At 37.6% G+C, this 17893-nt stretch overlaps 1 protein-coding gene across 2 annotated transcripts in view; it reads left to right on the top strand.

Annotated features, from left to right (window-relative positions):
• Positions 1 to 17893, top strand: part of MDN1 (midasin AAA ATPase 1) — a 93709-nt gene that overhangs the window by 8191 nt on the left and 67625 nt on the right. For both annotated transcript variants that reach the window (XM_048297244.1, XM_048297243.1), the window contains exons 4-18: positions 649 to 756; positions 836 to 1028; positions 3005 to 3217; positions 4455 to 4586; positions 6049 to 6152; positions 7672 to 7786; positions 9342 to 9535; positions 10559 to 10640; positions 11302 to 11397; positions 12372 to 12484; positions 13027 to 13175; positions 13275 to 13335; positions 13831 to 14042; positions 15487 to 15590; positions 16588 to 16732. In XM_048297244.1, the coding sequence (XP_048153201.1) occupies positions 649 to 756; positions 836 to 1028; positions 3005 to 3217; positions 4455 to 4586; positions 6049 to 6152; positions 7672 to 7786; positions 9342 to 9535; positions 10559 to 10640; positions 11302 to 11397; positions 12372 to 12484; positions 13027 to 13175; positions 13275 to 13335; positions 13831 to 14042; positions 15487 to 15590; positions 16588 to 16732 (2021 nt within the window). The remainder of the gene's footprint in view (positions 1 to 648; positions 757 to 835; positions 1029 to 3004; positions 3218 to 4454; positions 4587 to 6048; positions 6153 to 7671; positions 7787 to 9341; positions 9536 to 10558; positions 10641 to 11301; positions 11398 to 12371; positions 12485 to 13026; positions 13176 to 13274; positions 13336 to 13830; positions 14043 to 15486; positions 15591 to 16587; positions 16733 to 17893) is intronic.

The following is a 17893-nucleotide window of genomic DNA, read 5'->3' as shown; positions in this document are numbered from 1 at the left end:
TTAAGTAAGTGAATGAGCTGACTTTCAAACTTTTGTCCTGAAACAGTCTTCTTCTGCCCACTCTTCCTTCCCCCCCAACACGCTCATAGAACAAAACTTTGTTCTTGGAAATTAAAACCAGTGTTATAATAAATGAAAACTGGTTTATGATTTATATTAAATATTCCTTTGTTGCAAGACAGCTTTATGTAGTCATGACTTGGGAGTTGTTGGCTTTTTTAGGCACTCAGAATTGATTTCATTGCATTAGGTTTACTTTAGAAATAGCATGAAATGCAAGTGTGGAAGGAAAATGGTAGGAGAAAAAAAACTGGGCAAAGATGACCTCAATTCCTTGTCTCGTATGGTAACTTCCATTTACTTGGGAAAGTGCATTCCATTATTACATTTCTGCTGATAATTCAGTTCTTCAGAGAAATGTTAGCTAATTGGTGTATAAATTAAAACTGCCATGACAGAATTGCTTTCCTCAGTTCTGAGATATTTGTCTAATCTGAAAGGATGTTAAGCATAGTGCTAAAATAATTTCTATGAATAAAGTTTTCTGCACGTTTTTCCAAACTTAATGTTTTGGTATGCAATTGACAGTTGTCAAACTACATTTCTTAAGACTGTTTTGACATATTTTATTCTAAATACAATTTTCAGGTATACTTCAAACTGTCTTGCGCTGGTTACATGCATGAATGATGAGCATAAATTATCTTTCCTGAAGAAAATATTCAATCCTGAGGAGCTGATACATTTCAGACTAAAGTAAGAACTTTTAAAATCATGAACACTATTTGTTTTTCTTGATGGCTTTCAGCTGAGTTAATAAACATGGCTTTCACAGGTTGCTAGAAGAATCTCAGCTGCAGAATGTGGAAAAAGCCCTAGTTTTGGCTAATCCAGACTCCTCGTTTTGGCAAAAGGAGAAGGAACCGCACTATGCACAAGGACACATTGTGTCGGGCGACCTCTCTGCACACGTAGTAGCTGTCTGTGGCATTGTGCTGCCTAGACTACAGCATGTTTCTGAAGAGCAGGTATGTAATCCACGGATAAATCAGTACATTTTGGTTTAGGAATTTCTAAGTACAGTGAACTGACTTTATTTCCTGATTAGATGGCATTGAGATACTATGGGTAATGTGTGTATCTTTCTCAGTGTGTGCTGTAAACTAGTGTTGCATAATACACACACCACAAAGAAGCTCTGCAGTGGAGTGAAGCAGTGAAGGAACAATAGTGCTGTTCACTTTACCTTCATGTAGCAGTTTGTAGAAACATATTACAAAAGAATATTCAGCCTTACATAGTAACTCCAATCTCAGGGTAATAATCCATAGCTGACTAAAGCCAGGATCTAGGACAGATGCTTCTACCTGCATGACATAGGTTTTTTTTGTGCTATATAGGCATCTTATATGCAGCCTTTCTCCAAACATATGCTCAGTTCTTCTATGGAAAAAAAAAAGGCTGCTACTTAAACTTTTCTGGAAGGCAGAGAAAGGGGAAAGGAAGTGAACAAGAATTTACTGTCACCACTTGAGAAAGTGTAATGCAGACTATAGTGCCTTACAGTTTTGGGAAGCCCATCGAAGGCTAAATGTATTTAAACAAACAGTATTTAACCTTTTTTCTTTTTAATTGCTATTCAACTTAAGCTCTCCAGATCCCTCTTTGTAGCTACAGCCAGTATTCCTGACTGTTTTTCTCCTTTAGGTAGCAGTTTTTGCTCTTAGCTGAGTTTTTTGTTTAATTTTGTAATAGTGATCTACAACAGGACAAAGAAATGAATGAAGACTACTAGTGTCTAGAATTGTTTGAGTAGCAGAAGCAAGGAAAGAGGATTTTTCCTCCAGATTCCTCTTCCCCTCCCCTCTCCCCCCCCCCATTTTTCTCCCCGCTTCTGTTTTTGAATTCACTGTTTTCTAGCCTTTTGGGATTTTTTTATGGGATTGAGAGTGGTTTGAAATTTGCTGTAGGAGAGGAAACTGTAGAGCTGTTTAAGAAGATTCTTACTCCCATGGCAGCATCACAGCTGTTGCAGCTGTGCTGAAGCCAGGCCATGCAGTAAACTGGATTACTGAAAGAATACTCATTATCTATGAGGGAGGAGAGAACTTCCCTGAAAGGAATGCTTTTATTTTTTTAATAGCCACAGGTATTTCACTGATCTGGTCTACAGTGTAGTTCCAGTTACAATAGGGAGGTTCCAGTGACAGCTTAGGAGGTCTGATGAAGATGTAGGAGCAAACTGTGAGGGGAAGCAGGTTCTCTTGTTTCCAGAGAAGTACATCAAGCTATATCTGAAAAAAGGTCAGACTTAAATACAAGACACTCATTTTAATGCTGTGATTTCTTTCCTCTGAGCCTTTTGGCACAAAGCACTATTTTTTGTGCCATATATTGATATGACTGTAAGAGTCTAAATATTTGGAGACTATCTGTAGCATTGATTAATTGCCATTCAATAAACTGCATTCATTTAATTTTGAATAAAATGAAAATGTTATTGAATATACCTTTTTTTTTTTTTTTTCATTCACTGAGTTTAATGATCTTGTACTTTGGCCTCTACAGAAAGAAGTAAATACTCATATTCATTCATTTAATATTCATATTTGCGTCATTCGAATGCAACTGCTATTTGATTTGTTCTGTGATTTGGACCCATTCTGATGACTGAATTTCACTTACATTGCAAATTGTATTTGATTGACATGAGTTATGACTGAATAGTTACTATGCCTGTACTGACAACTTGGTGTGAATTCCCCTTAGGATCAAATTGTATGTATACTTTCCATTAAGTGTTTCACCTATAATAGGTTTTGGATTAAATCTATTTTAATACCTGTCAATAAATACAACTTTAGATTCCCTTATTTTATTTGATATGCAGATCTGCAGGCCAAAATTTTTCTTGTTGTTAGACTCACTTTCCTAATTGTTCTATGTTGTACAACTGTAAGAAAAGCAAATTCAGTGTAGTAACCCAAATTTTATGTTTGAACAGGAAAATAACACCAACAGTTTTGTTTTGGTTGAATCTGCCTTCACAAATCTTCAAAACCTTGCTATTGCTGTAGCGTATCAGACTCCTGTTTTATTAGAAGGACCAATAGGATGTGGCAAAACCTCTTTAATTGAATATTTAGCAGCTGTTACAGGAAGAGCAAAACCTCCTCATATTTTGAAAGTTCAGCTTGGAGATCAAACTGATAGTAAGGTAACTGATGGATTTGTTTTATGGTTGGATCATGAGACATAACTTTTACTTAAAGCATGGACTTAATTTTCTAATAATATAATGTTTTCACTCAAGGACCCTACACTGCCATACTCATTAGTACTGGTCTTACTATTGATGAGAATGAATAAATAAACAAACAAGAAAAATAGCAGTTATTTTCCAGTAGGTTTTAAATTCTTTGCATAATTGTGCTGAACCTGTGTCATCCAAATTATATTTTATCAGGGCTTTTTTTTTATGTGGAAGAGCTCTATTGATGGTTTTTTTTAAAATATAAAAAAAATTGATTGGTATTGGAAAAAGCAGGATTCTGGTGCCAAAGGTTGTATGAACACTTTTATTTCAGTTTAAGTGAGCTAATGTCAGTTTAATCTGATGCCTTTTTTTTGCGATAAAGGTGAGATAAAGTCAGATACTGGAATGTTGAGGTGACTTGCAGTTACATATTAATGATTAAGCTCTATCTGTAGGTAATTTCATGTACTTCTTGTTTTGCATATAGAATTTTGGAGCTTGAGTTGTGATTTATGTTGTTTGGCACGATTTATTTTTAGTTTTCAAGGGTGGTTAGTATCCACAAGAAGTTATTAGAAGGTTTTTATTAGCATGCATGAGCACCTTGTTTGCTTGCATGGAACACCTGGTTTCACCATCTCACAACTGTTTCGTCTCATATACAAGACTTAAGACAATCATATTTAAGAAAAAGTGATGAAGTTCAAGGTATAAAATATGTAGTAGTAAAATCATAAACTCAATTTTTTAAGCAATGCTTAAATATTGAAGTGTCAATTTGAGAGAAAAGCAAAGCTTTGACTGGATTTTACCTTTGAATAACTTGCTTTATAGTTCCTTTTACTACCTTAGTCACAGACTTTTTGAAAGCATGAAATAAAGTTCAGTGTGACCCTAGACCCCAGTCTTCTGTGTTACTTTAGGTCCCTTGTAAATTAGGATGGCACAGCTCCTAAATCCACTTCCAATTACCTGGCTTGTTTTAATTATTATGATTCAGTTAAATTGCCACTGGAGGCAGGGGGAAACCTTTCTTCTTAATTAGAAAAAGTGCAATGCTGGGCAGAGATTGCCAGACAGATCGTTTAGTGAGGTGGAGGCTGAATGTCACTTATGTCCCAACTTTGGTCCTATTTGCCCTCCTTTTCTCTGGGGATGTGGTGCCTGGTCTCTGATGTGCCAATGGTTTCTGTCACAGACGCTGCTGGGCATGTATCGATGCACAGATGTACCAGGGGAGTTTGTGTGGCAGCCTGGGACCTTGACTCAAGCTGTGACCAAAGGTCACTGGATACTTCTGGAGGATATTGATTATGCTCCTCTGGATGTGGTATGTACCTTTATGTTTGTTTTAAAGTACTGGTCTTTATGCCCGTGGTGGCAGTTTTGGGAGTCTAATCACCAGGGTTTTGTAGCAGCACGCTGAAAATGCTGCTGCTTTAGAAGGGCTTGGAAAGAATTCATGTCTGTTCGCATATTTGCACACGTCATTAGTTTTTGTCTTTGTTACAGAGTAGTCATGACCCTGCCACTAATGCCAGATTTCACTCTGGAGACTGAAATTGACACTGATAATGAGCTGATAATGTGTCTATTTAATAATGTTTTGGTGTTTGAAACCAAATGTGGTCCTGAACACCGCAGAATATTGTCAATGTATGAGGCTGGTGCTGTTAATAAGATTTTCTTTTTGGTGTTTTGTTGTGTGGGGCTTTTTTTTCCTTCCACATCTTTTCCTACACATTTCTTACATATTAAAAATGTGCTGTTGCACTAAGCATTATAAGGTCTAAGATTTCCTGGTTTTTGGCTCCAGAACAACTAGTTAGTCAGTCATCCTTGCCTCTTGAAGTAATGGCTACTGAAAACAAGTCATTTGCAAGAATGGTGTGATAGAGATGCTTTGCTGCGTAGGCTTGCTGGACATTCTGCTGGTGGTTTCCTTTCATATCTGTTCCATAAAGCATCCTTTGTGTGACTGAATAACCTGTCAGTTTGTTTATTAGGTTCTAGGCTTCTGATATTAGAAATAGAAAATAAGAAAGCAAATGAATACTGCTTGTATGTACAGACAGTTCACTGCTAGGGGGTCGTGCACTTGTTTGCTTCTGTGGACTCAACTCATTGCACTCATGATAAGCATACCCTGAACAGTATCCTGCATTCATCAAATCCCTTTCTTCAGGTCCTCCCTGCAGGCATCCTGTCTGCTCCATATCAAAGGATCTCTGTGTGCCTCCCTCTGTGCTGAGCAGTCGGTGTGGTCATACCTCCCTTCTTTCTTCCACCACCATTACTGTCCTTCTCTGGGAAAGGGTAGATTTTTTAAATAGACCCCAGGCTCTCCTGGGGGTAGCAGTGTATACACTGGAAAAGGTTGATGTTTGAGAATGACATCTTTGAGATACAGGTCATCTTTCTTTGGGCAGATAAAGAAAATAAAGCTTCTGGTGTGGAAGTGTCTAATAAGTCATTTGATAATTTAAAAATAAATAGTTTCGGTTTGGACTTGCAGTGTAAAGGCTGTTATTCCATTCTCTTATCATTACATTTGAATACAGGAGAAAAAAGGGTAAGTAAACATTACACCTATGACTTCCACTGCTGATTAAAATTGCTGGGGACTCTGCAATTCCTGTTAGCATCACTTGGAAGTGCAATCTATGGGAATGGCAGTTGCTGGCAACGGAATGGTGCTCCGTGGCATTGCTCCAGCATCTCAAGTGTGAAATGAGTGTGGATGGTTGTGCTGTCTGTTAGTGCCATAAAAAAAATTTTTTTTTTCTTTCCAGATCTCTGTGCTGATTCCTCTTTTGGAGAAAAGAGAGTTACTGATTCCTGGTCGTGGTGACTGTTTAAAAGTAGCACCAGGATTCCAATTTTTTGCAACCAGAAGGTAGGTTTGTGAACTTAAATGAGATTGAGAGCATGGGTATCCTATTTTTAAGTCCAAGGTACTTTTAAGTGCAAGATACTTGTGTAGGAGTATTTTAGCAATTTCCAATTAACAAGCAATAGAAGCTGTTTTCAAATCTTTTATAGTTTATTTCAAAGCCTTTAACATATTTTCCTGCTTTTGTCTTTCTTCTGTAAATTAGTTCTTTTCTTCTGATCTATTTTTTCTGGAATTGAGTCTTTTGTATTCAACTCTTTTGGTTGCCTCATTTCCTAATAATTTTTATTTCTGAAGGCATGGCTGTAATGGTTTAACCTCAGTCAGCAACTAAGCACCATACAGGCGCTCGCTCACTCCCCTGCAGCAGGATGGCGGAGAGAGCTGGAAGAGTAAAAGTGGGAAAAATCTTGGGTTGAGATAGAATTTAGGTAAAGCAAAAGGTTTCCACACAAACAGAGACAAACGCCATCTCTCTGAGCATCCTCACCCTTCCTTCTTCCCACAGCTTTATATGCTAAGCATGATCCCATCTGATATGGAATATCCTTGTGGTCAGTTGGGATCAGCTGTCCTGGCTGTGTCCCTTCCCAGCTGCTTGTGTACCCTCTATGCTGAGGCAGGGTGAGAAGCAGAAAAGGGTTTGAATCTGTGGAAGCCCTGCTCAGGAGTAACTAAGACATCCCTGGATTATCGGTATTGTTTTGGTCACAAATGTAAAACACAGCCCCATACCAGCTATTATGAAGAAATTTAACTCTATCCCAGCCAAAGCTAGCACATCAGTGAACAGTTTGTATAGCAGCAAATTATAGTCTTCATTGGGCTAGTTAGAGTAGTTTCCCTAAATCTGTTGAGTTTACAGCTGGGAAATAGTATTTAACAATTGAAACCAAACACAATACAACAAAGAAGAAAAAACCAACAAAAACCCACCAGAAAACAAAAGCCAAACCACAACCCCAAATCTAATATTTTGCATGTGCAAGGCTACTTCCACAGTGGGTAAAAAGCCACATGGCTGAATAGTTATTGCTGCAGTAAAAGAACAAAGGGAATGAAATGTATGATGGCAAGAGCTGAGTCTGGAGGATGAGGAAGAATAATCATAAACCAATGTGGAGGGGACAAGCTAGAGATGCTTTTCCTGCATCTCTGCAGTAAGAGCACAGATCCTTTAAGATACTTCACAGGCCACTTCTGTCAGGTTTCTCCCTTTACAAAGGGTTCCATATGTTGCTTCTGATAGACAGCCGACAGTAAGTTAAGTCTTTCAGAAAAAGAATTTCTGTGGAGATTTTGCATTATAGGAAGAAAAACACTGTGATAATAGGCAATTCAGGAAGTGTGGTTAGGCAGGGTAGGGTACATCACAGTACAGTGACAGTGTCGTTCATGCCTGCTGCATTATGCTGTAGCAGCTCTATGTAACATGTTCTTTGATGCACAGAAATGCACTGAAAATGCTGAATTCTTCAGCCACGCTCAACATGCTGTGTTTCTTCATGTTGTTTTGATTTAGGATATTCAGCTGTGGTGGAGGTTGGTACAGGCAGCAAAGCAGCCATGCTGCTCTTCTGGACAAATACTGGACCAAAATACATCTGGATAACATGAGCAAAGGAGAACTCAAGGAGGTATGGGGTGCGTTGCTCCATTGTGGCATGTGAATAATTGTTTCAACCTAGGGTAATAAATGTTTTTCAGTAGTTAATTGAATCCTTATTTTTATCTTCAAGTTCCACAATAGACCCTTACAATTTCAGCTTTATGCTGCCAATTTTGAAGTAAACAGGCAGTTTGTCAGGAAAATTTGAAGTGAATTGAACAAAGATTCCTGGAACTTGCCTTGACAGACACAATTCCACTTTGTGTGGGTCTAAGAATCAAGTTACTTTGCCACTTATTAGCCCACAGAAACTTGAAAGCAGAGAGAAATAGCAAAAAAGAAAATTGAGCTCACTCTAATTATAAGCTTTGAGTTGAAAAATGGTTGGTCAGTTATCAATTAAAAATAATTGCTTCTATTAACATCTTTCTTTTGTTAGCATCTCTGGGAAGTGTTTGCTTTGTGTAGCTCTTAAGAAGATTAAAGCAGCCTAAGGCTCATATGAAAATAGAATTCTCTGGAGATTCTCCGTGTGATACAGAGCTCAAAACAGGATCTGGTCCTACAAGACCCTCAGTTAAGAGAAAAGGTAGTGAATAGTGTCTAGCAGAAGAGTTGAGGAGACAGTTCTGAGTTTTCTAGAATGAAGAAGACAGTTTTTTCAGTAGAATTTATTCACTCATTTGGACTCATTCAGCAGCCAGCACTAGGTCACTAGGTGGCCTTAAATATCTGTGTGGTTTTTTTTCCTTTCTTGTCATTTGTCAGCTAATTGTTAGGAATGGGGCAAGAACAATTATCAAAACCTTATGAAGAAACAAAACTTGAGGGCTAGATATGTTGCTTACCACTAGGTTCTCTTTATTATTTTTCTGCAACTTTAAAGCTTAAGTCACGAAAATGTATAGATTAAGCACTAAGATTCAGTAGTAGTAATAGAAGAGACAATGTTCGAGAACACCGACCTGCTTGCCTTGAAAACAGACTCATGTTCTTCTTGTTAATCTTAAAAGTCAGTCAGGCAGGTTAGGACCAGTTTTCCTGGCCTATGTCTGTGAAAAGTAATTTTGGGAAGCAATATTTTGGTTGGCAACTTTAGTGGAGATAACTGAGCTGAAAGGAAACTACAGAAGGAGATTATCCCTTAAAGTGCCTTTGTCAGCACAGTGAAAAGACAATTTGAACGCTCAAATGAATTTATTCATAAAAAGAAGGGTGGGAGATAAGGACTTCTGTAATCAGCTATAAAGTTGTGTGGTCATGGTTTGGCTTCAGATAGGATTGAATGTACTTTCCGTTCTTCCTGTAGGTATTTGTATTTGTGTGAATGTATTAAATGAATTGGAGTAGAGTTGAGTTGGCAAAGTTCATTTTTGACATCAAAATCAGTATCATAGTAGTCATGATAACTTCTGTTTTCTTCAGATCAGAGACTGCAAGGGAGCAGTTTCATGTAGCTTGCTAGCTAAAGTATCTGTTGAAGCATCTCCTGGTAAAAACCAGGGTTGGTTTCTTTCCAGTGCAGGTGGGATTTTTGTTTTGTTGTTTCGTTTCATTTTTTTCTTTTTTGTTTCTTCTTTCAGGTCCTCCAAAGGAGATACCCCAGCCTTGCTCTTGTGACAGATCACTTGCTAGAAATTTTCATGGACCTTGCGGGAGACAAGTATCAGTCACCAGAAAACTGTGCTGCTGGCTCCAGTCACACATCAGAAGCAGCATCAGAATCTAGATCAGAACATAAGAAACCAAATCTGGAAGGACGAGAACTATCTCTAAGGTTGTCTTTTCTTACATGTTTATTGGAAGTCAGCTAGCTACAGAGATAGAAGGGTTTATTTTTGTTATTTTTCTTAATTTTTTAAAAATAATTGTAAAAGCTTGAATAATTAAATGGGAATTTTGCAAAAACTGGGAAAATACATTTTTTGTTTTAAAATAATGATCAATATATCATTTAAAGAAACTCATTCTGGATTATTTAAACTTCCTATTTGCTGTACTTCCTTTTTGGTGGATGTGGGGGAATGTGTAGGTTTTGTCATATGCAGTGCTTAGTTGGTATCAGGCCATATGAATTTATTCTTAATTATTGTTAACACGAGATATCAGTACTAAGTAAAAACTGGAAGGTGCTGTATAATGTTCTCTCAGTAGCTAGAAGATAATGTTTTCAGCAACTGAGTATATTATCTAAATTGTTTCATACTGAACATTCTCAGCATTATAACTTAAGGCGACTGAAAATAACTGTATCTGTAATGTACTCTGAATTTCAGAAATTCTGTGATGAAATGTAGCTTGATGCTGAATTATTTCTTCCTCTCCTACCAAATGTCAGTTCTACTCATCTGGAATTTCTGTAACCAGTAGTGCTTTGTGAATTAGTTAGTAAATACTAGGTGTGGGTAGTACCTAATATTTTTGTGGAACATAAGAACATTGTTTTTTTCTAGAACAAAGTTCCCTTTCCTTGCCTTTTGGAAGATCTTGTTGTTGATAAGGAATCTGTATCTTGAAAAAATGAGGGGTTTATACTTTTCTGGATTCTTTAACACCTTTCAGTTTCATAGTTGCATTATGATTTAGTGGAGTATGTATTACCTGCTTATAAGCAACATTGGTCTTTGTGCTCAGCTACTCCTCAGAGTTATCAACCTCTTTGTGTCTTCCCATGTACAATTTTCACAACAACTACACATGCAGCTGCCAGAAGATGGTGTCATGGCCTAAGCTGAACATGAAAGAAGGTGATGTGTATTTTGGCATGTTTGTACCAAATCTTTTTGGTTTTTCTTTTTAGAGACCTACTGAATTGGTGCAGCAGGATTGCTTACAACTTTGACAGTAACTCTTCAACCACAGCAGTGAATATTTTTCAGGAGGTGCGGTAAGACTTGATCTAGAAATTGATTACCCAAATTCTAGTATTGTCTCACAAAATACTCTCTTTGGGGATGTGAGATGGGAATTTTTTGGGGTTTGTTTGAAGCAATTGGACTGTGGTTGGAATGTTTGTGATAATCTCTAATCAGAAGCTCTTGTTGCTACTAGGAAAGTTGCTTGCCGTAAGGTGATGAAAGACTTTACTGCTGTCATACAAACAGCATGGTGCATATAATTTTAACTGATACAAGCTGGGATTGCATATGACTGAGACCTTTCTTTGTCTTCTAACATGGGGCTGCGTTTCTACTTCCCTGTTGATCAGTCTACAGTCTAGGTTGGGAATTTTTTGGGTGTGCATCAGTCAGAGGCAATTTTGAGATGTTGCTTCCTTCTCCATTTTGGTCCATTCATCTAAAAAAAGCTTTTGTGACTGGGCATTGAAAAGTTTTTGCTTTTGGTAGAAACCCACTACATTACAGAGTTTAGAAGTCCTTGTTACATCTTTTTGAACTCTGTTGTTTGACTTGATCTGAGGACAGTGAAATAGTTTTATTTGCAATGGTTGGATTGGATTTGGGTTCGTTTCTATTAAGATGGTGCTTGTCAGATAAAATCATACAAAACTAGTGTTCAACAAGTTGGTTTTCTCCTTGACAGGCACTGGACTGTTTCACAGCCATGTTGTCCAACCAAGGGAGCAGACAGAAAATGGCAAAAGTTATTGGAAGTTACCTAAACATTTCAAAAAAAAAGGTATGTTGAGCTATAATTAACATAATCTTTATTGGTAGTATTCTGTATTATATAGCTTGCAATTATTCTGTAACATGTTATGCTATTTTTTATTTAAAATTATGCCCACCTCTCTGTCCCAAACAGATTTTTTGCACTCTGTTCCATCCCAGGATCTGTTTTTCTCCTATTTTATATTCAGCTGCATTTTTTTTTTTTTTTTTTTTTTTAATCTGAGGGTTCCAGGGAACCTGTTTTAGAGCAAATGGCCTCATGATGCAAAAGGATTGCACAGCTGCCTAAGCACATGATATCACTAGATGCACAGGGTAGTAAAGAATGTGGTTTTTTCTTAGGTGGTTTACAGTGCATGTTAATCATTTAAACAGAGAGATCAGAGGGAAACGTGATCTTTACTGCTACTTGTTCTGTACTCACTGATTACAAAATAAGCTGCCTCTCTGGAGCTCTATAAATGACAGAATTAAACTAAATCATTTCCTTGTCAACTATTTCTGACTGTAGAAGTCTGCAAATCAAATTCCCTCCTGTAAGCTGACAGATGGATCCCTGAAACTTCTGTGGGTTTTTCTCTTTGTCCTTCTTTGCATTATTTCATTACAGGAGTGTATTATTCCCTGCAAGTGGCAAAATACCCTTCTTTACACAAAGGGTTTTTTTTAAGGGAGGTTGTTTGTTTATTGTTAAAATAACAGTTCAAGTTTATGTAGTTGAACTTACCACGGAAGTAGGTGAAGTAGAAATAGAGTGGCAAAGACTATTATGAAGTTATTAAGCTGAAAGTTGCTTGTACAGATAAAAACACTTCTGAGGTCCTTCACTGTTTTAGGTGATGTGTATTTAAAACCTGAAAAATCTAGAATTTTACCATTAAAAATTAGCTTGCTGCAAAGTAATGCTGGTAGCATAGTGTGGGTGTTCTTAGTGTGATGTAAGCAGCATTAGTATTGGAAATGTTGATGCTTTTTTCACAGGTGGAGTTCTTCTGTGAACTCTATAAACCAGAAATTTCAATAAGGGAACAAGAAGTCTCTGTCGGAAGAGTGCATCTTGTGAAGAAGCAGAACCAGGCTCTCACTGTACAGAGGTAAAATATCCTGTAGTTTCCATGTGAATTGAAATGTTTTGTGGTGGAGTAGAATAGACTGCAAGTCACAGGTTTAAGGAAAATGTGAATTGGGTATTCTCACCCTAATGAAAGGAATGTGAGAGTTCTTTCCCTTGCGATCTTAGTTTTACCTTGTGTGTCTTTAAGAGTTGTCTGCATTGTGCTTCTGGCAGATAAAGCCGTAGAGATTTTCAGCTTCTTTGAACTAGAGTGTCTTCAAAGCAGTGTGGAGCCACAGCAGTTATAAAATGATTTTGATGGATCTGCCTTTGTAAAGGGAGATTTTTGTAGTATGTGTTGCTAACTCCATTGGCCAGGAAGTTACTTGGAAACCCTGAATTTTTAGGTTGTATCTTGAGAAAAGTAAGTATCTTAGAAGGATGTCTTAGAACTATTTCTTTTCAGACCTATATTAAAAAAAAATCCTAAATCAAACCCCTCCACTAAAAAATGGTGAAGGTAAAATTGGAATGAGCTCCTTGATAAATCTTAGTTTTGAGTAACTTGCTTTGTTTTTTCAGGGCAAAACATACCTTTGCTGCCACACGGCCATCTGCAGTATTGATTGAACAGCTTGCAGTGTGTGTTGTCAAAGGAGAGCCTGTGCTTTTGGTTGGTGAAACAGGAACTGGCAAAACTTCAACAGTTCAGTACCTAGCTCACATTACAGGTAAATAATGAGTGAAAATTGTAACTTACGTGAAGATAATTTAAAAAACAACAAATGAACAAACCACAAGCTGATGGCGCTTTCTATTTCTGTTTCAAGGACAACGTTTGAGGGTTGTCAACATGAACCAACAAAGTGACACAGCAGATCTCTTAGGGGGGTGAGTCACTGACCACTGTTCTGTCTGTTCTGTGTAACAAATGGGCAGTATCTGTTTAATAGTAGGATGTATGTCTTAAGAAACATGTTTGCATGCAGGAACCCTCTTGTCCTTGCTGCAGAACAGAGAAATTTCACTGAATTGTGTGCAGAGCCGTGTGTGATTGCGTCATTCAGAAACACAGCCCGATGTCTTTAAAAATGGCTAAGTTGTTCAATAGAAATCTGATGTAATATTCACTGGACATACTGTTTGGTAGTATTACAAATATTTTGCTTGTCAGGGTGCTCCTGTCTTTACAAAATCGCCTCATGAGGTACATTTAAATATGTGCAATTTTACATGGTTTGTTAGTTGAGTAAAAAACTTCAGAAACAAGGCTTCATCCATGCAGCATATTGTTGTTACAAGTAACTGGTTTTGGAGTTGTTTTCTTTTTTAAGTTCACAGATAACTCTGTCTCACATGAGGAATTACTGTTTTGCTTCTCTTCAGTTACAAGCCTGTGGATAACAAGCTGATCTGGCTCCCTCTGCGAGAGTCTTTTGAAGAACTCTTCTCTCAGACATTCTCTAGGAAGAAAAATCAAACATTCTTGGGACACATTCAGACTTGCTACAGGCAGAAGCGTTGGCATGATCTGCTAAAACTAATGCAACATATTCATAAATCTGCTATTAATAAAGAAGTAAAAGAAAATGCATCTGGTAAGACTTCAGATGGATCAAACACACGTTAGTGCTGAACCACTGCAGAGGGTACATAAATAATGGTGACTTCTGTTCTTTTAATTTGGGTTTGTTTGAGGTTTAGGGGGTTTTCCCTCCCCCTATATTACATCTTTTTTTCTGGTTTTGAGAAATGCAATGTCAACATTGCAACAAGACATTCAGAACTCTGTTAGAATAGTGATTGGGTTGTGTTTTGTTTTGTTTTTCCTTTTTCTAACTCATCTCTGCTGTTAGCTATGCCTGACAGTGTGGAGGTTGACTTGTCTGCCCTATGGTACCCTTGACATCTGGTCTCCACTCAGCACTTGTTTGCTGTGCTGGTGAGCAGTCCTGGTTGGTTGTGTGTCAATCTTCTATGTGAATGCATTCATACTTTCAGTCCTGAAACCTGCTTATGTCTCACAAATATGTCCTATTTAAAATACAAAGCAAAGCAACAACAAAAAACCCAAGCCCGAAGTAATAACTGTTTTAGGGTAGTAATAATTTTAAGAGCTTGCTTTTGCCTTGGTTCCTCTGGCAGTGATGCTGACTTGCCTAGTGTTTTCTTTTGTTTCTATGGGGTTTAGTTTCCAAATAGGTTTTTCCTTGTTTTATACTTCACAACCCATTTTGGGGCTGGGGCAGCATTGATACTTTGTCTTGTACGGAGTTGTGTCTGGTTCTAGACCAGCAGAATAAGTGAAGTTGTAGCTTTCATTCAGTTTGGGTTAAGTAAAATTAATTATGAACTTTATCTCCACTCTTCTTTTAAGTGATATTAAATGAAATGCCCACAAATGTAAAAAAAAAAAAAAAAAAATAGGGTTTAAAGACTAGTTAATCCAAGAATTGACAATGCTAAAATAAAGATAAGCTGAAATAAAGACAAGCTGAAATCTGTAACTTGCAAAGTTTCTTGAGGAATTTTGGTGCTGTATGTAGCTCAGTTAGTGATTTTTAGCAAGTAACTGAAATCAGTGCTATAGTAAGTAATGTTGTAACTGATAAGCATCAGTGTGTTTATTGATACTGAAGTGTTCATTGTTAATCTGTTCTGTCATAAGGGTTATAAATTTGGATTTATTTTTTTGACATGTCTTTCTCTCTCTGGAAATCAGAGTGGTAACAGTCATGCTGGAACAAAGTGCAGTATAAGTGTTTGTTCCTCATCTAGGAATGAATAGCAAATTATCTGAACATTATCCACATATGGGTACAGTTAAATTTAAAAAACAAAAAACCACGCACACAAAAACCAAAACAAGATTAAATTATTTTTTTAATTTGTGGTGTGTCACCTGCAGGACTTGAATGTTTTTGTTGCTCAAGCTTGCTTTTGCCTCTGTGCTGGAAACAACTTGATTAAAGTGCTGTTGTCAGACATGTTTTTTTGTGATACTGTTTGGATGGTCCAAACTTAAATTTGTTTTGCTTGCAGGCTTGCCACTGAAGGAAAAGTGGGAGGCATTTGGTCTTAAACTGAATCACGCTCATCAACAGATGAAAATGACAGAAAATGCTCTTCTCTTTGCATTTGTTGAGGTATTTAGGGATTTGCATTTTGGTGCTAGGAGGAATAAGGAGAAGTATTTAAAAGTCTTTGCAATCAGTATTATATAAATAGCTTCCTGGCAAGAACCTTGCTGTGAAGTAAAATGTGTTCCATGATAACTCATGAAACAAAGTGTGCAGCTTCAAGGAGGCAATGTTTAGATGGGGAGTGGGAGAATGTTTTGTGGTAGCACATTAAATCAGTGCTGTATAATAGGAATTAGGACTGGTATGATAAAAGAGTATGTCATACCATCTTTTCAACTGTATCAGATTAGAAGAAACTTCTTGACCAGTCTCCAGTAGCTCATGCTTCTGTCTAGGGATTCCTGTGAAAGATTTAATATTAAGGATTGATTATTTATCTAAAAGTGATTTTTCAAAACATTTCCAACCCATAATATGTTTTAATGACATTAAGTGTGATTAGGAGAAATTGTGAGGTATATGCATGCTTGTTCCTTGTCACCCTGTTAGTCTGAATATATGCACTCAAATTTCATGTAAAGTGTGTAAAATGTTGACCAGTCCTCTATAAAAAATGTATGTATGAATAGTTGGAGAACCTTTGGCTTAAATATAGTCATGTTTTAATTAATATAGTCATCGTTTTAATTAATAAGGTACAGATTCCATAGGAGCATAATATTGCTTGTGTCTTTGGATTAACTGTCTTTATTCTATGTGGTGTCAGTGGTAGGTATCACCAACAGACAGCATTGCACAAATAAGAGATCTTAAATCTTACATTTGAACCAGTCAAACTGGTGTCTGATGTAATGGTGTGATAACTGCCTGACTTCTGTGACTGGCAAAATAATTGCTGTTATTGAGAGAGAGCAGTAAAACTGCTATTGCTGTAAAAGGTTTGGAACTGCCATTAGTCTAATCAAGGCACAGAGTGCACACCAAGTGTTTCCTGTATCTGAATGCTTCAGTTGATATATCATTGCTGGCAACATGATTAAGAAATTTGTCTTATTTTTAGGGTACTCTAGCACAAGCAGTAAAAAAAGGAGAGTGGATTTTATTGGATGAAATTAACTTGGCTGCAGCAGAGACTTTGGAGTGCCTGAGTGGTTTATTGGAAGGATCATCTGGGTCACTGGTGTTATTAGACAGAGGAGACACAGGTACTATTTCTATGCTTTCTTTTCTGTATCTTGGTATCCAGCTGACTTCCCTATCCTGTGTAGCTCAAAATAAATTGAGCTCATTTACCGTTAAAATGAATGTGTGCAAAAGAGTGATGTGCTCTTTGTAGGCTTTATAGTTCTTTGCAAGAAGTCCAAAACACTGGTGTGTTCTCAACAGCACTGCAGGGGCTGCTGTGTAGGAAGTTAACTCCTTTTACAGATGTAAAGGTAAAAAAATGCAGTTGCTGAATGCTGCTCTCAAGAGCTACAGACAGAGGCAAGTGTTGTGTGAGCATCCTAGGCTGGATTTTCTTCCTGGCCAAGGGAAGCACTGGCTATTGTTCTGAAAGAGACAAAAAGAGTTGCAAGTTTAGGGCTTACATAATTTTTGAAACATTTTGAACTAAATATGTGCTGGTTTGGCCAAATTTAGAAATATATCCTCTGAGAGAAGGCAGGTCACCACCCCTCTCCCACCAGGTTCGGGGAAAATAAATTTTCCTCAAAGGAAAGAGATAAAAACTATTTATTTACCAAACACACAGGGAAAGGAAAATAATGCTAAGTAATAAAATCTCTCGCTGTGGAGAAAAAACCTGGGAGAGTGTTCGAGTCCTCCCTTTGGTCTCCTTGGAGCTGGGGCTTGGCCCAGGGCCAGGCCCTCTGTGCTTGGTGGAAAGTCCTCCTGATGTGTTCTGATGTTGAAGCAATCCAGTGGAAAAGGGGCAAATCTGAAATTCCAGGGAAAGGGAAAATTCAACTCACAGTCTCTCTCCAGAGAAAAAGGAGCTGAACAACTGGCCAAAAAACTGACCCGGGAGCAGCCAGCCGGGTGCTTCCTCCCTCCCCCGCCGCAACTGGGAAAAAAAAATTGCTGTGTGTGACCTTGAACAAGCTGCAAACTGCTTTGAAAAAGTTTTGTTCAGTTTTTCCTTCCCCCTCTCAGGCTCAGTTTAGAGTCATAGAAAGGCACAGGAATTAATTTCTGGGCATAGGCAGCGATATGGGATACACATCATAAGGTCACCCCAAGACATTTGTTAAAACATCTTGCTATGCACAAAAAAGTCAAGGTTTCACTTGCCTGTGGCTGTTGTGAAGATGCAGGTACTTCTGAGAAAATCATGTGGGGTTCTCTGAAAATTTTTGCCACTGGAA

Source organism: Corvus hawaiiensis, chromosome 3 (assembly GCF_020740725.1).
Source record: "Corvus hawaiiensis isolate bCorHaw1 chromosome 3, bCorHaw1.pri.cur, whole genome shotgun sequence".
Classification (NCBI taxonomy): domain Eukaryota; kingdom Metazoa; phylum Chordata; class Aves; order Passeriformes; family Corvidae; genus Corvus; species Corvus hawaiiensis.
Note: the sequence above shows the minus strand (reverse complement) of the source record. Positions and strands in the feature narration are given on the sequence as shown.